Source organism: Anguilla anguilla, chromosome 13 (assembly GCF_013347855.1).
Source record: "Anguilla anguilla isolate fAngAng1 chromosome 13, fAngAng1.pri, whole genome shotgun sequence".
NCBI lineage: Eukaryota > Metazoa > Chordata > Actinopteri > Anguilliformes > Anguillidae > Anguilla > Anguilla anguilla.
This window is the reverse complement of record NC_049213.1, coordinates 15,553,458-15,577,844: the sequence shown is the minus strand read 5'-3', so window position 1 is coordinate 15,577,844 and position 24,387 is coordinate 15,553,458. Positions and strand designations below refer to the sequence as shown.

General features: G+C 39.3%; 2 protein-coding genes across 3 annotated transcripts; both read right to left on the bottom strand.

Annotated features, from left to right (window-relative positions):
• Positions 1 to 1,062: 1,062 nt before the first annotated feature.
• Positions 1,063 to 6,000, bottom strand: arfrp1 (ADP-ribosylation factor related protein 1). 2 transcript variants are annotated; one of them, XM_035386932.1, is made up of 8 exons: positions 5,890 to 6,000; positions 5,383 to 5,476; positions 5,019 to 5,106; positions 4,839 to 4,921; positions 3,938 to 4,019; positions 3,673 to 3,743; positions 2,980 to 3,080; positions 1,063 to 1,812 (listed from the first exon to the last, which is right to left on the bottom strand). In XM_035386932.1, exons 2-8 carry the CDS (start codon positions 5,473 to 5,475, stop codon positions 1,725 to 1,727), a joined length of 606 nt encoding a protein of 201 aa, XP_035242823.1. In that variant the 5' UTR covers position 5,476; positions 5,890 to 6,000; the 3' UTR covers positions 1,063 to 1,724. The 2 variants fall into 2 exon arrangements, with proteins under 2 accessions (XP_035242823.1, XP_035242824.1); XM_035386933.1 differs by lacking the exons at positions 1,063 to 1,812; positions 2,980 to 3,080 and adding an exon at positions 3,113 to 3,578.
• Positions 6,001 to 11,961: 5,961 nt separating this feature from the next.
• Positions 11,962 to 21,865, bottom strand: LOC118210841 (neuronal acetylcholine receptor subunit alpha-4-like). Its single transcript, XM_035387296.1, has 6 exons — positions 21,331 to 21,865; positions 17,344 to 17,495; positions 15,627 to 15,671; positions 15,416 to 15,525; positions 13,758 to 15,108; positions 11,962 to 12,717 (listed from the first exon to the last, which is right to left on the bottom strand). The coding sequence occupies exons 1-6, from the start codon at positions 21,389 to 21,391 to the stop codon at positions 12,592 to 12,594; spliced, it is 1,845 nt and encodes a 614-aa protein (XP_035243187.1). The 5' UTR covers positions 21,392 to 21,865; the 3' UTR covers positions 11,962 to 12,591.
• Positions 21,866 to 24,387: the final 2,522 nt, after the last annotated feature.

Here is a 24,387-nt window from a genome sequence, read left to right as displayed (position 1 = left end):
CCAAATTTACATTTCTTTAAATCCATGTCTGTAACATCATCCATCATGAAAAATAAAGCACTGCGTTTAAATGCCTGTCTTCCAGAATAATTACCCCCTCATGATAAAGATAAAATAACACAGGCAATAAGCTATATTGTAAGAAATATTGTCATATTTAGTGACTTGAACCATTCATCTAAAGTGTGAGACAACCCTCTTGAAAAATATTGATGTGCAAAATATTCAACTTCCGTTGTTAGTGATAGCTATTTTGGTTGTTTGAGATGAAAGATTTAATAATTTGAATCATTAATTTCAAGAATGCATATCAATCAATATAAATCTAAGAAGTTAACTCTGAGTATTGCGGAATTATGTATTTTTTTGTGCATCTGAGCATCAATATCTACACGATTGAAAAATGGTTTCGCCTGGATATAGTTTGCCCTGGCATCTTCAGATCACTTTGACCAGATGCAACATACAAAACTAATATTTCTGGAGTTAAGCATGTCATAAATGCATGCTGTCACCTGCTTTTCCTTGTGTTTTCACTTCTCTTTCTGTGCTAATGAATACAGAAGTCCATCATCTGTGTTTGAATCAATGAAACTGCTCGTGAACTTGATGCTGATTGTCTTATTCATTAATTCAGTGTATATGTATTAAACGTTTGTCCATTCTTTTCCTCATCAGCATGTTCATCAAGTGTTTTGTGTTCGCTCAGTTTCCCTTTGGCTATTTTTTTCTAAACATCTGAAACCATTCAGTGTGACAAACATGCAATAACAGAGTAAATCAGGAAGGGGGCAAATACTTCTTCACAGCACTATACGTGCTTAATTTCAACCGGCAGCGCTTCATCCTGCAGCAAGACAATGATCCCAAACATTCTGCTAAAGAAACAAAGGAGTTTTTAAAATCCAAAAACGAGAAAATTCTTGACTGGCCGACTCATTCAATCAGTATGAATTCAGTTGAACATAAGGCAACTAGCCCATGAAACAAGCAGGTGCTACAGATGGCTGCAGTACAGCCCTGGCAGAGAATCACCAGAGAAGATACTCAGCAAGCATCCAGTGACGTTTCAGGCTGTCGGTTTATTTGTCAAACAAGAACACGGGAGTCTTTCTTGCAAGTTCACCTTCAAGTTTAATACACAGAAATAAAATTTACGCCTCTATTCAGTCCAGCTGTTGAGCACTTTGTACTTATCTTACGGAAATGGTTGCTGAACATAATTAAACATATAAAAGGAAAAAAGTAACACTTCAAACCATTCCTCAAAGTTAAGGACAAAGGTCAATGCATTCTGACAGAACAAAGGCCGTATGGAACATGGAAAAACAACGTAAGCAACTGCAATCTAATTTCTTAATTAAAGCAAACATCAAAATAAAGGACAGTCAGCTCAGTCCCATCCAAAGTAGTGTGTATTTGTTGGCCAGAAAATATTTAAAGTATAGATGTCTGTGTACACTTACATTTAAAAAATTCTATTTGTGTTATAATTTGACCGTGGTATCCATAACAAGTCTGAGAAGAATAAAAGGAGTTAATAATCTGTTCCAAATATCTTGGATGTCCACTCACAGAGGACAGTGGGAAATGTTCAACATTTGGACACAGGTAAAGTGAGATATTTCTTCCTGTGGTTGTGGACAGGGCCGATGTGAACACCGTTGCCTCGTGGTCAGAGGGTGAGGGTCTGCTGGAGGGCCTGGCTCTGTCCCTGGGGGGCCCTATGTTATGTCCTTCTGCCTGGGGGGGCGGTGGATGTTCCTGACCACGCACTTCACCATCCAATCGATGCCTTCGTTTACGCCCTGCCTGAAATGGAAGGGATCGGTTTCACGTCAACTAAAAACCACTGCGTTAAAATTTTGCTAATGCTAACAGCTCAACAGAAACACATGGCACTCTACTGTTATTACACCTGCAGTGAAAACATGGTGTTCCACCTTTCACTTTTGTGGAGAACTGTGACCTCCGATTTGTCCGATCATCACAAAAGTACCCACTATCCAGCAAAAATCACCATTGAGTTAGTCTTCTGCATCATTCAGAATCCACCCTTTCCTCACTTCCTACTCAACCCAGCTCTTAGTCTCTTAGTCTTAGCACTGGTCATCTCCCATGTAGACAACTGTATTTCCCACCTCACTGGTCTCCCTGCCTCCTCCATCACACCTGTTTATCCAGAACACTGCTACCTCCTTAGGCTCAGCCATGTCGCTAACATTCACATCTCCCTCCACTGGCTACCTATACCAGCTTGCATCAAATTACAAAACGTGTTTCTGGCCAATCAGGCAGTTTAAGGGATAGCTCTGTTATATCTACAAAAGATCAGACTACACACCACCCAGAGCTCTCCAATCTGCTACCTGTGTGCCTGCACTTCCAGGTCACACCTCCCATCTCCTCTCCTCCTGGCCCCCTGATGGAGGAATAGGCATCCCACTACAGCCAGGGTAGCAGAAACCCTGCCCATCTCCTGATGCAGACTGAAGCCCTACCTCTTCAGATTGCACCATGCCTTTCCTGACCCCTTTTTGTCCTTTCTGTCTTTATTTGGATTTCATCCATCCATCCATCCATTATATATTCCCGCTTATTCCCGGTCAGGGTCATAGGAGGTGCTGGAGCCTATCCCAGCATGCATTCAGCAAGAGGCAAAAATACACCCAGAACAGTTTGCCAGTCCATCGCAGGGAATTTGGATTTTGTTTTTGGGATAATTTTATAGGTATAGTTGTACAAAGATAGGTTATCTGTCTAGTAGCATTTACTTTTGTTACAATGCAAACTGTTGACTTTTTTTGTTTTTTAGTTGCTGTTTTTTAACTATACACTGTGTCTTCCAGGAGATATTGCACTTGTGTTCCTGAGACTAACATTAATGTTGTCCACTTCTGTAAGCTGATCTGGGTAAGAGTGTGTCTGCTAAGTGACTGTAATGCAATGCGTGTAATTCGTTTAGGGAGCTGCTCTTACCCTGTGAGGGCTGTGCACGGCTGTACAAGGCAATCCCGTTTCCCAATCTTCGGAGCGCAGTCGCTGAAGGCCGTTTTAATGTCTGGGACTGATAAACAGTTCTAGGAAGGACATTTGCTGATTTAACATACACTGGTATTAACACACACCAACATACAAAATAAAAACTTCAAGGACATTTCAATAGCAACCAAGAAAAAGCAAACATTTAAATTTAAGAGGCTAACATTTATTGTTCACACACACATCGTCTTGGATATCCAAAATATTTTTGGTACTGCCACTGGTTACAGCAATTGTTAATTCCGCATCTTACAAACTCTGGAAAACTGTAAAAAACTAGCCCACCAACTATCTGCACTGAACAATAATGCTTAGCTTCTGCATGAGGTGAGCCCTCCTAGCATTAATGGGGAAATTACTCCACCCAGTGGAAAAATAAATCCAGCACAATGGAATATCAGGTCACATGCTTTGTACAGGCACCTACAGTACTGACACAAATTATGGAAACACAGAGCCTAATGAAGAAGCTCAGTACTCTTTAAAATTTTATCTGTTCCCTTTCTTCTGTTGATGTTTCTTGGAGCCATTTTCATCTGTAAAATGTATTTGGAACGGTTATCTGCACAGCCCATTTGACGTACATACCGTACATAAATTAAAATACAAACAAACATGAAAGGATCTTACTTCCACATCCTGTTTGTTGGCGAGCACGAGAAGAGGAACTCCTTCCAATACTTCACTGCTGATCATTTTCTCTGTAAAAAAACAAACAAACTACAACTCACCTTTCACTAAATAATTACAAATGGGCATACATTTACACCCACCACCAAAGCGTACACGTATGAATCTGTACCGTAAACAAATACATAACACTGTCTTTGACAGAAAGGCAGAAAAAATAACAGTAATGTACTTTAAATACTCGTAACATTTGAGGGATGCTCACCGAAGGCCTCTTTTGATTCTGACAGGCGCTCTTCATCAGTGGAGTCAATCACGTAAATCACTCCATGGGATTCTGCATAATACTGTTAAGGACATCAGAATTTAAGTCACAGCTAAGTTACAAAATATGTTCATTTCTTTTAAATTTAATAAGCATTGTTTACTGCAGGGCTTCTGAGCCTGTGACTCACTTGATGCGGAGATCAAATACTCTATGGTCCTATCCCTTAACAGCAAAGGAATTTGCCTATTATTTTATTCAGTGTAAATTGTCTTTGGAAGGATGGAAGATGACTGACACGTGTAAGGAGTGTGTCCTTCCTGTTTCCGAAAACACAATTTTGACACAGTGTCATATTGCAAGGGCTATATAATACCAGAAAAAGAAAAGCTCCTGCTATTTCACATGGGATTTAACAACCAGACAAATGCTTGTGGTTCAAGGTATTCCCCCCCCCCCCCCCCCAAAAGTCAGTTTGAACCTCCAGTAAGTGTCTGTAGAAAGAGCCTGTGCAAGTGCAAATAAAGCTAGTCTTTTGTCTGATAGATCTGCAGGCTGATGTTATGAAGTTTCATAATATTCGGAACAATGACACAGGCACACCGCCTCACACCAAAACTTCCCTTGGGGATGCCCTATTTGGCTATAAACAACACACATAAAAGCAGAAAATAATTATGTCTTGTGAGACTCCTTGTCACACAAGTACACTATCTAAATCTCTAATAACTAGTGAGTCCCTCACTAGAACTAATTCTCTTTTCCTGCTCAAGTACAATAAAAAGCCAGATAGAATGCTTCTCTACTATTAGAGTGAAAACAGAAGAACAAAATAAAATCCAAATGTGCTGAGAGAAAAAGGAAGAAAAAAGGAAGATCTGAAGAGGAGTGCGTTCCTTACTTTATCCCATAGCGACTGCAACTCCTCCTGTCCTCCAAGATCCCAGAACATTAGCCGTGCCTTGCCTACATCTATTGTGCCAACTGTACAGAAGGAACAAGCAGATTACATATGTATTTATCTAGTACTGTTACGATATGCAATTAATGTAGTTACGAGAAGAAAGATGTTTAGACCTACTGTTTAGACCCACTGTGGTTGTGATCTTGGACAAGCTCATCCCTTTGTAATTTCTGCTGAATTTAGTCTTGGTCTGTTCCAGAAATGTCTGAAGGGGAAACATTTACAACAACTACTTCACATACTAAAATTAAACAAGTAGACAGGTAAATTAATAAGCAGTAGCGGCCATATGTATAGTCAAGTGTGTGTGTGTGTTTGTGTGTAGACTCGCGATTTCACGATATAGGCCTACCGTTATATATTACAATATCACCACACACTCCATATTTCAAAGTAGTAAACGGATTTAATCAACGTTTACACTGACAGAAGATAGTTCTAGTTGATAGAATCCATGCATATAGTCGAGCCGAATACACACCGTCTTTCCTGCATTGTCCAATCCGAGAATCAGAATGCAGTACTCATCCTTCTGGAACATGTATTTGTAGAGACCCGATAATAAGGTGTACATCCTAAAGGTAAAAAGCATATTATGACTAAGGAAGGTTTGCTAACGTTAGTTCGATGACAATATCCACAACAGCTATAATTGTTCAGCTAGCTAGCCGTAACGGAGGATGACTTCATCTAGCTCGCTAACTTTTCATCAAACTACTCTAAAAGTGAATTAGCCAGCACGACAACCACCAACGAAAATGTCGTTTGCAGCGTTTGTTTTCGTAATACTACTAGCTAACTTGGCTAGTAACACACATTTTGGTTTGCCAGATAGCGCCATAATAGCTAGCTGTCTCTTCCTAGTACCTTGCTAGACCAAAAGGCCAGTTAACAAGCTACATACAACAGCAAATAAATCATACGAACGTAATCTAACAAACAAGTACATTTTTAAAATGCCTTTAAATATACTTTTAAGTAATCTTACCTTTCTACGTTAAACGATAGACGCGTAATGCCGTCATCTGTAAATAGGAAGTGTTTGCAGATACGCTATGCGTTATGGGAGTTGAAGTGAAATAAAGTGCTTGTGTACTTCAGTTAGCTGGTTACAGCGAAAAACCTCTAAACTTCACTTCCCAAAATGCATCTGCGTTCAGTGGTCGTCCTTAGAATGTATAGCAAGTGGCTGATTGCCAACGAATATGAATGAATTGGCCCTGGAACTGGAGTGATTGCAGCACGCACATTTTTCTAGCAGATTCAATGGGTGCAAATGTGAACGCTATTCACATAGGTCTGTTTGAGTTAAAAATAAGAATGTCAACTATTTTATGGTTGCATTATTCTATACTACAAAACGTTTATTATTATTATTATTATTATTATTATTATTATTATTATTATTATTATTATAGCACACACCCGTGAGTTAAGCTCGCACAAGGGAGTATTGCAATCACTATGTCTGTCCGCTATGTCTTTCCATAACTGCCATAGATCCTACCGTTTTGGAAGTTTTCTATTTGGACAAAATGCTGCGCATAGGTTGACAGATGCCAAGGAGCTGAATTCTACAATATTGTTTGAAAATATTTTCAATGAAGTATAAAATCTTGCCTTTGTGCGACTCAGTTTTACACGCTATTACCACTAGAGGTCTCTGATGTAATAAGTAAACTCAGAGATTAAACGTAAATGAGTCCACAACTTCACAATATTTGCTTTTTTCAGGGCAATATTATGTATAAGCCTTTAATAATATAAAAATGTTTTGTTTTGTAGGTGGCATAAATTCTCTCTTTTAAATGTTATATATATATATATATATATATATAATATATATGCATTATTTTGGGGATTTGCACTGATGTGTATTGATATAACTGTGAGGTCCAAGCACTGTTGTTAAATGTTGAAGCATACTGTGTCTGTTGGAAATCAAATAGACCTAAATCAAAAAGTAGGCTACAGATGTAAATGAGAAATGTAATTTCAGAATGCAAAATTAGCTGCTCTGTTGTAATATAGATCCTATGTGTTATTTTTTTTTTATTCAGATAGAGAGAAATCTGCACAGATGGTTGAACAGCCATTTAACAGATATTTGGCTTAATTTAAAATTGTGTCAGATTTTGTTTCACCTTAAAGCGTGTACATTTAATTTTTTTATTTCTTTCAATGAAAGATATGCATTTGCCTATTCCTTTGCCAAAGGCAAAGTAAAGCTCTGTGCCGGCTGCAAACCTGAAGCCAGCCACTCAGCTATATTTGTCATACACAGCATTTATACATTAAACTACTGTTCCTACACATCAAAAACATGCAAAAATGACCTACTGTACTATTTATTTGTTCATACTGTCAAAATTCAGTCTTTTACTTTTGAAATATGTTAATGGTTAGTCAAATTTAACATGAGTATGAATGTGTGTTGAGGGTGTACACATACAGTATACACAGTGGCCTCATTATCCTACCAGCTGTGAACAAACAAAGGCTCTTACTCCCTGTCACTGCTTAACTGCCAGATCTTATTGATTGAACATTAAAGACACAATTGTTTTCTATAAATAAGTCCCCGACATTTCTTTTCTTATCCTGAAGTATTTGTCCATGTCCTCAAATAGCCCCCTCTTGTTTTACCTGAGGTAAAGTAATGTCAAACCATCTGGAAGGGTAACTTTCTACTGCCACTAAGAAATGGGTACAATAAAAGCCTAGGAGCATGGACTTCTAATGGGACAATGAAAGCAGGCACTCTCACACAAGGAGTATCAATGTGGTTTTCCTTCATTAGAATAATGGAGTTGGCTTCTTACTTTTAGATAATCCTTATAGGATTATCAGCAACACTTTCATTTTTAACCCTGATATCCCAGAAGACAAAGCTGGTTTGTGAGTTTTACGCACATGAACAGTCACTACTGTAACTACTATTTGAAAATGTTTTAATCTGGCAAGTGGTGAAAGTTTGAACAACTCTTGTGGTAATATAAATTGATGCACAGAAACCACATTCCAGACTAATTATGTAAAGTTTGGTTGATATAAAACTGACATCTACAACATGCATTTAGCCTTCAGCTAACATTAACTAACTACATTTTAAGTGCATTAAGTACATTACACTTGCTAGCAAACTGGGAAGTGTTCCTCCCTCAATGCGTGGATCGTTTCTCTTACAAATAACTTGGTTCTTTACTATGATTGGTAGCCACTGCACAACACTGACGTTAGCTAGCAATGCTTGGTGAAATGACTTCTCAGTTAACTTTAGCTGAAAGCTAAATGCATTATTCCCATCTTTATAGTATTAGTATAACCAAGGCTGCAGCTATTAATGCTCAGGCCCAGGGCAAAATACCTTGGTATGGCCCCCTCAATATATTTTGTAACAAATTAAAAATTGTAAACCGCATACCCAAGCCACAACAGTGTTCATACTTTTACCACTTAGCAGAGTAAAACATTACCACCGCAAGCTTCTTCTCCTCACTCCACAGGTGCTGAAAGGCAGCCATTATGAAAAAAATATTTTGAGACCAGGGAGATGACCCAATTTCACTGTGGTGTTTGGAGGATTTATGAAAGTTACTGCTGATCAAATGTTCTGCATAAAGAATGAAGTTGCTTGTCCCCTGATAATCAATTTTTAAGTAGTTTCTGGCCTCTGTTGCTGCAACTGTTGCCCAGAAAGTTGCCACATGTAGCATTACCTTCAGGGTTGCCAACCCATCCATAAAACATAGCATCTTCCCAGAAGTACTGTATGTTCGAGAATGCCCGTCTCCTATTCCATATTTTCAATCGTGGAAGTGGCAACCATACCTCGAACCAAGTTTATAGTTTACCCTCTATTTTGAATATAATCCAATATTTGACTAGTGGTAACAAACAGCTGTGAGACCATTTTGATCTAAAACCCAAATTGAATTTCAGACACTCCCATAGTATGGTTAGAATAATGGTGGTTTTGTTTAGCATACTGCCCATCACATACAAACAGTATGCAGCATGCTTAGTAGACAGCACATATTTTGAGGACACAGTAGTTAAGAGGTTGATTCAAGCAGTCATTCAATACTGAAGGCCGCAGAGAGATGAAGGGATAATTAAGAGAGAGGGGAGTCTTCTCTCACAAGTTGAGAATAGTGAAGTGATTACAGATAGAGCAGGGTTTATAAAGGGAGGAGAAATGGGCTCTAACTTGAAAAGACTAAAAGAGGATGTCAAGAAAGGAATGCAGAAATGATGGTGGTGGACAGCCCAATCAAATGTGTCTGAAAGAGGAGCAAAGTCACGACTGGGATTTCTGAAAGGAGTTGCAAAGCAAACCAATTTTGAGTGCAGAAGGAGGACTGACAGGCAGTAATCTGCACAAAGATAGCCCAAGTGGAATGTTGTTAAAGGTATATTCAAATACTGATATGAGTATTTTTCATGCACACACAGTTCCCCCTGAGCAGAAGCCAGAATATAGTAATATAGAAGGGTGGAAATCTAGGTTATATCCGGACATACCCTGGCTACATCCTAGTCAGCTAGAAAACTCTCACTTTTCACCTGAACGCCTACACAGCATTTCACTGACTTTCCACCACAAGAATTTTCATTACGTCATTAATGGATGGAAGATTCAGCTTGGCACAGTGCTGTAGCGATGATGGGCTGAATATTTTATTATCCAAGTATCGATCATTTTTGCGTTCTAATGAAAGCCAATTAAAGCTTGCAGGAATTTAATAGTAAATAGCAAGAAGAAGAGAGGTGTGTATGTGAATCCTGAAAGCAGGTGGTCAGTTTACGAACCAAACGAAATGAGCGTTAGGAGTCAGAGAAACTGCAGTACAGTTAGAGGGAGGAATGTGTTAAAATGTGTGAAATGTGCGTCATTATGATTGCACATCACATACTATTTTATGTCTGCGGGAGGATGTTAGTCATTTTCATGCAGCAGTCACATTGAAAACACAGTAGTTGTAGTAGCTATGAAAGTCTTGTCTAAATGATGTGCAACATTTTCTTGGGAAACGCTGGTCATTTTTAGCTTTGAGATGTAGGTTTACTGAATGTACCAACAAGCTGCCTCTTAAATGAATAGTTTGTCCTCCTGAACGTGTTCATGATGACTATCAGGAGGAACCTCCCAATAACGCAATAACGCATTAATTTCCCTAACTTTATTGCTATTATTTTTTTTTTACTGACTCATTTTGTACATGTGAGATGGAATATACAGTATAATGACTCAATTTTAAATGCAGGTGTGTTTAATACTTAGGTATATGAGAACAACAGTCTTTTTACCTGTTTGGGTATGTGGCACAACACCAGCAGTTTCTGGATCAAACATTTTGAATAAGAAATAGCATCCTGTAGGACACTGACAAGGAAAGTGTCATTGGTATTGGTTCAAGTGTTACTAGAATTTTTTATTTTTATTTTTGGTTTAATTAAAAGCCTTCCAATTATTGAATTAATTTATTGAAATTCCAGTGCTGTAGTTATTGGTAAGCGTCAATAAAATGTCAAGAATATTCCACTAAATCACTATGATGGACCTTATTACAAAGGCAAAGTATTGTTTTCATAGCAAAACATACCTGTGATGAGCATGTTCATATTAATTTCTTTGCAAAAAACAACGTACTTGCATCTCATATGATCTAAAGGTACATCCTTGGACGTGCTTGTGTCATTTTTGGTCACAAACAACTGAAAACATGCTTGCCAACAGTAATCTATACTTTATATGGTACTCAAGAGAATTGAATTATAAGCAGGAAGTTCCAGGCAAGAAAGACACAAACACGAAAAGAGCCTTGGTGAAAGCAGAACTCAATTTGCTTTAAAAATGGATCCATTCGGGTTCAGTTTACTAAGGTAGCAGACATGTACTTCCAGGGAACTGTAAAAAGCCTGAAGATGTGGGCAGAAGTCCAGATATGTCTGGTATTAGTAAAAGCTTTTATCACAAGTGACAGACATGTTTTGTGTGATAAGGAATCACTGAAGTAACCATTAATTGAAATTATTTTTCCCCTCTGCTTTGGGACAGATCAGCTAAGTCGGCAAAAATATTTATGTTTTGGTTTTTTTTTTTTTTATACAATCAGAGGAGTGGAAGCACCCCTTTCCTTTGGATTAAAAGCCACTACTGCAGGTGAACTTGAAATGACAGGCAATAATGGTAATGCTTTCACACCGACCTGCGGGAGGGTTCTGCCTGAGGCTGCATTTTCAGATAGATGGACAGGGGGAGAGAGAGAGAGAGAGAGAGAGAGAGATGTGAAAAGCTCTCTCCTGTCACCCCATTTCTCCAGGCCCACAGTTACTCAGTGATGCATCTGCTGGGGACAGTTCAGGATGGTAAATGGAGCACAGAGTCCAGCCGTATGCTGTACCTGCAGACCCACAGCAGACCTGCTGATCTCATGCCTCTCTGCTATAAAATGCAAAAGTACACAAAATATTTTACATTAGAAAGTTTCTTTGTTAACCCTAGAAAACCATGTTTCATTTAAGGTGGCTTTGGTCTCCAGGGGTAAATTTATTATTATTGTTTTTAAATAAATAAAAATTACATTTACTGAAGCACTGTTAATACATTTCAGTCCCATGAAAAAGCATACACTGTTCTTCACTCAGGCTTAGACACCGCAAAGATCGCTAGCATGCTAGCTACTAAAGAAAAAAAATCAAGGTTTATGTGTTCAGTTCAGTTTACTTTTACGTTAGTACTACTAAAAAGAAACTGTCGCTTCAGAGGGGAAAATTGCATGGAACCAACAATAAACTATGATTTGAACTTATTTGTGTCTTAGACTCATAGCAAGTTGCCCTGCGATAGATTGGCAGCCTGTCCAGGGCGTATCCCTGCCTCTCGCCCAATGCACACTGGGATAGGCTCCAGCATCCCCCGCGACCCTGATCAAGATAAGCTGGTATAGATAATGGATGGATGGATGGGTGGATGGATGGACTCATAGCAATGATTACACACACAGTCATGCAATATTTGGTTATAATAATAATAAATCAAGAAAATAAAGCAAGAACATACATTTTAATAGAATACTAGTGGTGAGAGAGAATGGAGGAGAGGCATTAAGCCAGGCAAGGAGAAATATATGTTCGACATTCATTGACATTCCCTCACACAAACGCTGTTATGGATATTCTCCAGATGAACATTGTTATGACGTATACCTCTACCAAAATTTGCACCTTTCATTGCCGATATATGTACAGAGATTGCTTTGGCAAGCCACACAGATAATTAATCAGTTACTCTTTGAATTGTTAAATTAGCTGAAAGTTGTTTTGCAGTGGAATTCCACTTTAGTCTGAGAATTTGTCGCTCAGAAGATATTTATTACTGGCTGTTAATCACTAGAATTTTTAATAAGATATATCAGATTGTCAAAACTGGAATGGAAGAGGCAAATAAATGTAATTTACAAAGCAGTGAACACAAAACATGGTAATTCACAGATTATTGTACACAGAAATTAGCTAAAGGTTGAAACACAAACATCAAAACATTAGCAGCAAAAAAACATTTAGTCTTTCATTCCTCATTTGCCCGTGATTTCACATCCGTCTTAGAACAGAAAACAGATTTATATGTAATGTGTGTTGGCCTGACTCCATGTCCATATTATATTTCCTCTAACTGTGTCCCACTCTAGATCATTCCTGCCAACCAAGGAGGAAGAAACAGTCCAACAGTTCCCAGAACGCACACAATTATAAACATCCACAGAAATATCCTGTCAATGACCATCGCCACATACTTCCAGTCTTCTTTCACCTGAAACAGAAGCAGATGCAAAATAATTTATTTTCATATCCCACTTCTATTTACAGTTTCTTCCCATTGAAAAAAAATCCTCTGTTGCTGCAGAGAAACGTCTGGATACAAAATCTTAATGCAGACAGTAATGGGAAACTTTTTTTAATGTTCCTCAGAAATAAGCAATGAAATGAGCTTCACAGAAATAAAACTACTTTTTGATGTGTATCCTGGGCAGGGTCACTGGGGGTGCTGGAGCCTATCCCAGCATGCATTGGGCGAGAGGCAGGAATACACTCTGGACAGGTCACCAATCTACCGCAGGGCACACACACCATTCACTCACACACTCATACCTATGGGCAATTTAGAGTCTCCAATTAGCCTACCTGCATGTCTTTGTACCCAGAGAAAACCCACGCGGACACGGGGAGAACATGCAAACTCCCCAGAAACGCCCAGGCCGAGCCATTATTGCGCTTCAATTCAGGTATCTTTATTGGCAACAGATATCAAGCTATCTTTTCAAAACATCTCTGAGAAAGTCTAATTGAGATTAGATTGGTTGATGGATTTTTTTAGGGCTGAAGGATGGATTTGATTTGGAATAACCTACTGGGATAGATGCTGAATGTTCTATGGTATCAAATTGTCTGCAATGGGTATCGATGTAATGGCCTAAAAGTCATCAATACGATGCCTTTATATCCGACTCTCTCTAAAGTATGAATTAACACATCGCGTGAAGTACTTGAATTGAACACTTGGCTGGCTTCAGCTCTAACCCACTCAATACAAATGCACCTTTAATGTTGTAATAGCATTCTTATTTAATTTTCAAGGTAGACCCATTTCTGTGAAGCTCTCTTTTTTGATTAGCAGTTTGCATACCCACTCCTAAGATGTTAAAGAGAACACAACCACTTGTGCTTCAGTGCAAGTAGAAGGAGAAGATTGGTACTTCCAAAGACCCAAAGAAATAAAGAATGTGAACACTCTTTATTTCAGAGATAAATTTATTTCAGTTCATTTATTTATTAAAGGGGCAGAAAACTCACAGAAAAGTCAGCATCTTCTGCCCTGAGGTGGTCTGCAATGTACTGGACGCCCTCGATGGCCAGCTTCATGGAGGGGGACATCAGGAAGAGGTGCTGATCCTGGCCGCCAGTCACCGTGGAGAGCCCGTCGGAGGGCATGGTTGGTTTGAGGTGGGTCGTGCCGCAGGGCGCCTCCTTGGCTGGCGAGTCGCGCTGGAGCCCGGCGCTTTGGGAGGCCTCCTCATGCAGGCAGCAGTACTGGATACTGCAGGAACGGCAGCGGGACACGCCCTGGGGAAGCTCGCGCTCGCAGAGGGCGTGCTGGACGCTGAGGGAGCGCACTTTCGGGTGACCCCGAGGCCCGTCCGGGGACAGGCTGCACGGGATGCCGGGGGGCGGAGAGGGGGAGAAGCACTCCTGCAGGGGAGGTTCCTCCAGGAGAATGGAGTACTGGCTGGAAGGGGACGGGGACAGCAGCTGCGTCTTTGGGAGGCGTTCCTCCACATGGAGGTAGAGGCTTGGGGACGGGGAGCGTGCCGGGGCGTCCCAGGCGTTGGGCTGCGGGACAGGGAGGGCGGGCTCGGCCTCCATCTCCGCCCAACGGGACGTCTGGCTCACCTTCTTATGCATCATCTCTATGAGCTTCTTGCAGCTGTCCTTGCAGACGGTGGAGGGCCGTTTCATGAACAAGTAGTGGGGGATGAGGTCCAGGAAGACCCTGCGGACCCAGTGTGGCATGGTGTGCGTGCGCGGTGAGCGGTGGTGGACGTTGAGCACGAAGACGGTGATGATGATGGAGAGGGTGACAAAGATCATGGTGAAGAGCAGGTACTCGCCGATGAGCGGGATGACCAGCGAAGTGGAGGGGATGATCTCAGTGATGAGGAGCAGGAAGACGGTGAGGGAGAGGAGGACGGAGATGCAGAGCGTGATCTTCTCTGCGCAGTCCGACGGCAGGTAGAAGACCAGCACGGTCAGGCAGGAGATGAGCAGGCAGGGGATGATCAGGTTGATTGTGTAGAAGAGTGGAAGCCTCCTGATGATGAAGGAGTAGGTGATATCTGGGTAGATCTCTGTGCAGCACTCATATTTCTTGGAGTTGTAGGTCCCCACCGCATTCACTATCACCCACTCCCCGCTCTCCCAGTAGTCCATCTGGTCCACGTTGCTGGCCATGCTCACCAGGTCGATTTTGGCCCTGTCGTAAGTCCAGGAGCCGAACTTCATCTTGCAGTTCTGCTGGTCAAAGGGGAAAAAGGTGACGTCTATGCTGCAGGAGCTCTTGTAGATGGCGGGGGGCACCCACTTGATTCTGCCATCGTGGAACAGGTGAGCTTTGGTCAGGTGGGTCACGGCAAAATCTCCATCCGCACTGGATTTTAAAAACACATTGAATGACAGTCATCAGTATTGATTAGTGGATGGGTATGCAACCCCAGATATTTCATTTCTAAGAAAAGACAATCACAACAGTTCTAGTGCTCCCTAAAAACTATTCCCACTCTGGCTTTATTTTATTAATGTAGAAGAGAATTCTTAACAAGTAACACAAACTCAGGTAAAAAGGTATCACTTTGCATTGTGACATGACTACACTGATGAGCTGCACTAAAACTACAACTAAAACTGGTAATACATGTACAGTAAGTGTGTCTTGAAAGTGTTTTATCAAAACATACTTATTATAAAGCACAATGTCTGGCCTCCAGATAAGTTCAGATGGAATACGAACAGAGGTGACATTTTCATATTCTTGGGGGTTCCATCGTAGCTTGTAATCATTCCACTCCTGTTGGAATATCAACAGAAAGGACCACATATTTTGTGTGAGGATGGCACTAAGCAAAGAACCAAAATTGAAATGTGAATTCCTTTTCACTTCAGACTTACTTGTTTGACCCAGACATTGGTGGTCATCATTTGGTTCTTCTCATCCTATTGATAGAAAAAGACAACGTTGGTCAATCCATGCAACAAAAAAAGAGCATAGGATTACAGTGAAGCAATTGTTTAAATTCACTGGTTATACACACAAACATGACATGAAAGCCAAACATCTGTGATGCCCCCTCTGGAAATGTGTTTACATCTGCTCTGATTACAGAATTACATTTGATTTTTAATTTGAGGTGAGAAAAGATGATATAATACATTTTTATGTCTATCATTTGGCAGATTAAGATTAAGTTTGTCACATATCCATTCAACAAAGAACATTCATAATTGTTAAGGCAACCTACTCCCCTCAGAAATTAATCTTCAAAGTGAGTAGTGTGACCTTTTGATTGTTTGTCATAAAAGAAAGTGCCAGAATATAGAAGGCAGAGCCTTTCTGGCTCTCTTAATCTCTGCCATGCAAGCAGTGGAAGTATTCAAGTCCAAGTCTAAAGAGAGAAGAGGTAAGAGATTATTTGACCTTCTGCTTCTCACTATAGTCAAAGGCCAACAGGGACAGGTCATAGAGTAATCAAAGCTCTATTATCATAGCCTGAATTCACTGGCCTTAACTTTGACATTTAAATGAAAGAATATTATATTACTATGAATACATAATAATAAGCCCATCTAGGCTTGTCACTTGGACGCCCCATGGATCTCTACCATATACTGTACTTACTACATAACCACTTTGTTGCTGTATATAATAGCTGCTGCTTTTGCTAGAGCTAATGGGGATCCTAATAAATGAAATGAAATATATTATAGAACTTGTTTTTACTTGTAACTAAATTCCACGTAAGTACCTGAGAAAAGTTCACTTGAGAAAAGTACTTAACTTTATTAATCCCTTTAATGAAAATTAAAAACAGTCAGCATCCGCCTTAAGTCTTCTTTTGCTAAACCTGAATGGTTAAGCGTTTTACAACCCCCCTTGTAGCATTTCATGTAAAGAACCAATTTAAATTCCATTCTTTGTACTCCTTTTCAAAAGCATCCATCTTATAGTGTGGGGCCAAGAATTCTATACAATACTCTAAATATGGTATGACAAGAGCATTGTATGACATCAATATAATCTCTGATTTATGCTCAGCAGTACCTATTTCCAACTGAGCAATTAAGTGCTTGATTGAAAGTAAAATGACCTGCACCAGCTGCACAAAGAATCATATCTCCATACTTAAGATGGCACCATTAAGAGGATACTATTGACATTAACATTTTCATGGTAACTTTTGAACCGCCCACAGGTGATTTCAGACTGCTGGTTCTGCTTCTGCACCTTGAAAGTAGAGTGTTAAATCATAAATTACCTTCAGCTGCTCCCATTTAACCTATAGGACACCACCTACTGCTATATTTTGCAAGTGGCACTGGATAAGCACATTTGCTAAATCAGGCATCCCCAACCGTGGTTCTGGAGAGCTACAGGTTCTCCTCATTTTTGTCTTCACTGAGAAATCCAAAATCAGTTAAGACCAAACAACCAAGCTGTGGTAATGAACGATGTATTTGACAGCTTAATTACCAGTTAAGTAGTAACAACATAGCCCAGAAAACACACAGCTCTTCAGAACCAGGGTCAGGGGCCTGAATGCTAAGTGAATGCAGTGTAACGTGATGTGCTCCTGTGGCTAATGATCGTATGGGCTGTCCACATGCTCACCACATCGATGAGCTGGGCGATGGAAAGCCCAAAGTGCACCAGCACCACGTCGGATGTGTTGGCGACCGGACGGGACAGCTTGTTGTAGTGGGTCAGCAGGGTCTGCAGGAGCCTCTCTTCTGCATGTGCCTTCATGTGCACGTGGGTGCAGACTGGGGGAGAAGCACAGTTATGCACTACACTGCACTTCAGCCATTTGAAGAGTCCTTTCTGAGAAATTGCAACCTTTAGCTGTAAGTGATAAAACACCCCCTCGGACGTCAGACCACAAGACAGGCAGTCATACAAAACTAGACACGGTACCTTCGTGGTTAAAGTTCTTTTAGGTTACGGTCTCCAAATGCCCGTGCTTTATCTATGGTAGAATAAAAAAAAAAACTTCAGCACTCACTTGCATGATATGTGTCATGCACAGTCCTCAGGTGGCCCAATATCAAGTTAGTTCATTAGAGTTCTCGGTGTACGTATTTCTATGTATGTGTGCTTTTTAAAAATGCACAGACAACCTGAAATATCTTCCACATCCTTAAGAGTTAGCAGGCGTGGCCTGGTTTCAGTATGTGTGAGTCACTATGCAGAGGACCAGAGCTTCCGCTGAATATGCTTTTGGGGGAAAGGGGTGGGGGTACTTCTGTGCTCTTCAAAACACTCAAATGAGCTCACATTTGTGTCCTCAAGCTCATGCAGTATCAGTAATTCAGGAGAAGGTTACTCATGAAGTCTCGGATGCTTTTAAACTGCATCCTTAATTTTTAAAAAATGATTGTGTAGTACTTTTATCCATCCCGTATGGCCTTCAAGCAGCACTGCAGTAAGAGCTTGACAGTGGCAACAAAAAACGTCTCCCACGTTAATGCTTTTGGTAGCGGATCTCTTGACACCTCTTTGGTGTTGGAGGACGTGCGATATCACCAATGACCAATTAAACCAATAAGCAATTAAACTCCATAATTTTTTCCCAATTTATAAGCAATACATTTAAGTACTTGCAGTTTTTTGGAGATGTGCAAAATAATAAACAACACGCCAGCAAAGTTCTACTTTTTACAGAGTGCCGACAGGGGCTACCAATTAACACATACATTGTAAATGATATGATATGTGCCTAACTCCTGTGACTGTTGTTTCAAAGATTCAAGTGATGGCAGTGAATAAATGAGTCATGCTGACCCTGTGAGGTCAGGATTGCTCAAAGGGAACTGCTTACAAGGACCTCACCAAGAACACAGCACTGCCAGAACATGTTTATCACTCAATATGATGCTGTCTTCAGGGCTCCAGCAAGGGGAGTGCAGTTCATCAATGATTCTGCTCTCAAAATATACTCAGGGGAACAAAAACAAGCAGGTTCGTCAAGTTAACTGACAGCCTGTTCCTGTCCCAAGAATGATTTAATTTTAAAATGCGATATGTCATAACATGGATGTAGATCATTTGTATTCTTTTTGTATACCTGAGAAAGAGCCTCACAAGGGCTTGAAAGATTGTACATTTTACAGTATTATGGAATAAATACAGAAAACTAACATTCGGAAACTATACCATAGTGTATGAGTTATATTTAAACTACACTGATTGTAATTGTTGATTTGTCAGTGACCCAGGATTTATGCATAACTGTATGTACTCATGTTTGCAAAATTATTTTTGTAAAAATTAATTTTTCCCCTTTATATACCCCTTGGACCTTCCCACTTTTGTTTTTCTTCTTGATTGGAACGCCCAGTCGTATATGTAGGCCAGAAACTGTGCTGCAAGAGCCTGCCAATTCAGAATAAAACATCTATATGTATACATTTTGAAATACATTATGAATAATTCATAGTTTAAGTGATTAGTACAACACATTTAAATGAACATTAAGCAATATAGAATACATTGTTAATGCATAAACGACTTAAAATTATATATATAACGACATAATATATTCAGCAATTATATAATATATAATATATGGTAGCATACAGGATAATGTGCAATACAGTATACATACTGTAGGAGTATTCTCTAATAAGGAATTTGAATGAAAGTTTATTACATTTGGGACTATGGACAATCTTACATTATGTATTTAAAAATTATTTATTGTTAATAAAGTATGAAATGTAAATAAAGTGAGTCAGTAAATCTAATAAAACATTGTGACTGAAATAGCAATCAGTGCATTCTTATTAAGCTAGCCTGCATTCACTTTCAATTCTCATTTCCAAAAATAACTTATTTTTGAAATTCCCAAAGTCACTGTCCATTAACTGCAGAGGACAGAAGAGTCATTCAATTTCCTGATGTCTGGTATACCCTTTTATTTTAAATGCATTAGATCAATACCTCTCTCAATTGATTTTTGTTCAGGTTTTCCCCAAAGATTGCCAAAACAGTTCTTACCATTACTCCTCCTTCAGTGACACTTATTATTTTCTAGGCTTAAGTGATTGAATGACATACAGTCTGAGAACAGTCACACTTCCCACAACATAAATATTTTTAGTGGGGGAGTGCCCATTTGGCTGACAATGCACTCATCATGCATAATTGTAAAATATGTCCCAAATGCAGTGAAATATTTCACCCCAGATAAACTTATCCCCAGCCCTTACTCTGATAATGTGCTAGAATATTTCAGTGTGCCAATTTGTAATGTAGTGGTTAGTTCTTGTAATATTGTACAATATTGTAATAGTTCAGAGCAATATTTAACACGTCACCACAGCATTCCCATTGGCAGGTGATAATATGTAACAAAAAAGTATTGTGGGGAATACTATGCAGTTTTATTGAAGTTCTACTTTAAATATAGCGACAAAATCCATCATTACTGTTTAAATATCATTTGAGCTAAATAACACTTTTCAAAGTAAGCAACACTGTTTAGCAAATTATCCGGTTAGCAATCATATCCAGAGTAGCTTTTCAGAAAAGTCTGAATGATTATCTCCACATTTGGAATGAAAAGCTGAATCGTGGTTGTTACTGCACAGGTGAACATATAAAATAAGTATGTCAGCCACACTGACTGCCAGGTCAGAAAAGCAGTTCAGCATTAAGGGTGGTGGTTTCACAGAGGGAAAAGTGAGGAAATTGAATTGAATCTGAACCCCTGAAACAGAAAAGCGGGTGTGCGCTGTAAGACTTAATCAGAGCAAGTGGTTCACAGCAATCACTCTTTCAGGAAAGGTCAACGTTCATCTATGCTCAGGGTTATGCTCCATCCTAGAAGAATTTCAAAATTTTGTTCTCAGCTGCGAAGAGGAAAAGATGGCTGAGAAAAGCAAACTATGTCTAAAATCCTACGGTATGTTCTTGGTTCACATGCCACTGATTTTGTGATTACATCTGCTTGTGTTTCTACATTTGCACATTATCATAGACTGCTCATAACAAGGCATTAGTGACCTAAACTATTATACTGCAGTATTTTATTCTCATAAAAAAGTATTTTTTATTCTCTATGCAGCTTCCAGCATAATAATCAAGTACTTAGCAGCTGGGAATGTATATTACATTAAAAAAATACTGGCAATGCTCTAGCTCAAGAATAAGTTCTGATTAAATTAATTAAAATATGTTATATCTATCTATATATATCTCCCTCATGAATAAATACATTCTTAGTATACAGTATACACTGATTTAGCATTAGATATACTGTATATTTTTACCAACAGACTACTACTGATATTGAAAAAAGTACTATATAGTACATATTAAAAATGTGTGCAACTGCCAAAGTGATATTTCTGATATTCTAAATTTTATTACTGTTCCTTATTATTCACCATTCCTGGAAACAGAATGAATGCATGAAAGGACATACATGCATTTTTAGGCATACCATTATACCTGATGCTGATCTAGTGCTCAAGTTCAGTCTCAGTAAGTCCTTATTTGCCTAATGTATATTTCTACAACATCACTCTAAATAGAACCTGTTCTGATGGAACACCGATAAATTCCTATAAAATAATAAAGCGTAAAAGTATGATTTACCTGATGCTGGATGAAAAGATATCAGCATGCCCAACACGTGAAAACAATTAGCGAGAGACATTCTGAGCCGGTAACGCAAGCCGTCGTCTTCTTTCTCGTTTGTCCGGAACAAGTTTGGTCCTTTTTCCTGGCTTTGCTCACCCCTCAAGCCTCCCTTGCAGTGACGCTAACAACATACAGCTGGATTCTGCCTGCATGTCTTTTCATTGCTTTTTAAAAAAAATGTTGTACCATTCACACCATCCAGAACAGGAGAAAATTAATTCTGGAATTTTTCATAAACATGTGACAGATAGACACACTTTTGTTGTTCTCATAAGTCCCTCATTACAGTGTGCCATAGGAGTGAAAGCTTTGATGGGATCAGCTCTGTGCTCTCAGGTTGTTTGCGGTTGCCTCTCACCTCTCCATTGGGATTTCGGCTGTTGGGAGCTCAAAGATATCACCTTATTCAGTTATGATATTTAACAACCTTGGCTGTAGCTCCAATGAAATGCAGAGTGCTGCACCACAATCCCTCTTTTTCCTCTCTCTCTCTCTCTCTCTCTCTCTCTCTCTCTCCCCCTCTCTCGCTTGCTCTCTCTCTCTCCCTCCCTCTAGCCCTCCCTCTCTCCGTATCCCTCGATACATCCACAGGTGAGATTATGCATGAGGTGAGGTGAACCACTGCTGTTCAGAACAGTGTGCATGTGTGTGCGCGTGTGTGTGCGTGTGTGTGTGTGTATGTGTATGCGCGCGTATGTGTGTATGTGTATGTATGTGTGCGTGCGTGTATGTGTATGCGCGCGCGCGTGTGTATGTGTATGTATGTGTGCGTGCGTGTGTGTGTATGCGTGCATGCTCATGTTTGCGAAGATGGGGAGGAGTTCACTAGTCATTCACTCAAACAGAAGGAGAGCACTGCAGCCTGTCACTCTCCTTTTTTTCCTCTGATTGCTTTATCCTCCAGGCTTTGGGGTTTTCTTTCAGGAGGACAGAAATGTGCACTCTTCTTCTTCCTCTCTTCTGCTTCACATCATCTCTTTACAATGTTTCCTCTCGTATTCAGCCAGTCCAGCAGTTTGTAAAATCAGCATGGTTCATGTTATTTTTAGATCAGTGTTTCTGTCTCTCACTTCTTTTTTTATTTTTTATACAATGATCCTTAACAATGAACGACCAATAAGTTATTAAAATTGGTTTTAAAGGAGCCACCTTTTAAAGCAATTTATAAAAAGGAATAAATAAAGAAAAAAAAAATCTTGCACAGATCAAGCATAAATTAAATAAAGGATTCCTGTAAATGTAAATGTACTGTAAATTCCATGTCTTTCATAAACTAATGAGCAATTAGCTATTTTCTTATGAATGCATAAGAAAATGACTAGTGTGCATTATTTCATTAAGTAAAACATATTTCTTCTGATAAAATGCATTTTTATAACACGCGACACTGATATCGAGCTCTAGTGTTACTGATGACATCTGCCCAAGGTAATACATCACAGGCATTTCAGAGGTTGTGGCCTTGCTGTGGAAATAGTTTTATCATGGCAAAGCACCAAACAAATGTTTCAATAGTTTAAAGGATTTTATAACCTTGGTTCAAGAGAGTGAGACTCATGTCACATATTGAGAATGCAAAAGTGAATCATATTTTCCTAATTTCATGATTAAATTGATATTGTGCTATTTAAGTAAAATAACAAAGATAAATCATGGATTAAGTTTTCCGGTAGATATTTTTCAAAGTATAGGAACACACTTTCACAACATTGACTTTCATAATTAAAGTTTCCTGAACATACAGAATGATGGCTAATGTTCTAATAGTAGAAAAAATAAAAATGTCTGATTTGGCAGAGCACACAACAATGTACATGTTTTCATCAGGTATCACAAACTCTTTAATAGGGATGAGATGACAATATCTATTTTTCTGTTTTAAATTCATAGCACAGTTGTGCTACCTTCTGGGTGAGAAGTCAGTCTTGCCCATGAGAAGAGCAGACCTGGCACGAGGCAAACACCAATTAAATGGTGACATGGCGCATTTACCTGCCATCCTCTGCCCTGGCCATCTGCACAGTTTCGTCACTTAGGAGACCATTTAATTTAGCCTGGGAAGCAATACAATGAGAAGAAAGGTTTGCCTGGTGTGCTCCCCTCCTGTGTAATTAAAGGTACATTATCAATGGCCAGCTTCTACCTCTCCTCCCACCCCATCTGTTCCTAATCTCATTACATTACATTACTGGCATTTAGCAGATGCTCTTATTGAGAGTGACTTACACAACTCTTTACATTGCATCCATTTATACAGCTGGATATATACTGAGGCAATGCAGCTTAAATACCTTGCTTAAGGGTACGACAGCAGTGTCCCAGCTGGGAATCGAACCTGTGACCCTCTCACACTTTCCCGAGAGATTTTTTGTTTTATATATATATATATAAAACAAAAAATCTCTATAGTGATATTTTAAGTTATTTGCTGAATTCCTACCGTAAAAAAGCATGCTTAAACATTATTATATATATATATATATATATATATATATATATATAAAACCCTCTATTTCCCATCTTAAAAGCTTGAAAAATGCTGCCTTTGAGATTTTTGCTGATTTTTTTTCCCATCATCAGCACATTCTACACAGGATTTGGTTTCAGTCCATTTTAGCCCATGAAATGAAAGTACTGGCAACAATGTGAAATATTGCATTACTTCAACTGGCAAAGGCATTTCATTTCAACAGATCATTTCAGTAGCGGAAAGATCAATGTGTCAATGAATTCTCACTTGTTAATGTACGCCTATAAAATAGAATTACTAAACTTTGCATGGAGTCCCAATGACTAATGAGTTGTGTGGTGTTCAACACGAGTACGTTCTACATCATTACGATGTTCTACATCTGGATCATTCCGACAGCTTTTGATGTTGTTTTCAGAAATGTCCTCTGCAGCGGAATCCTCTCACAGGGAATTTTGTGTATTTTTCACCATGGCAGCTTGCAGGCTTTGAATATTGTCTGGAGAAAGTGATTAGTAAAAGCTGTTTTCCAGCCACTGAAA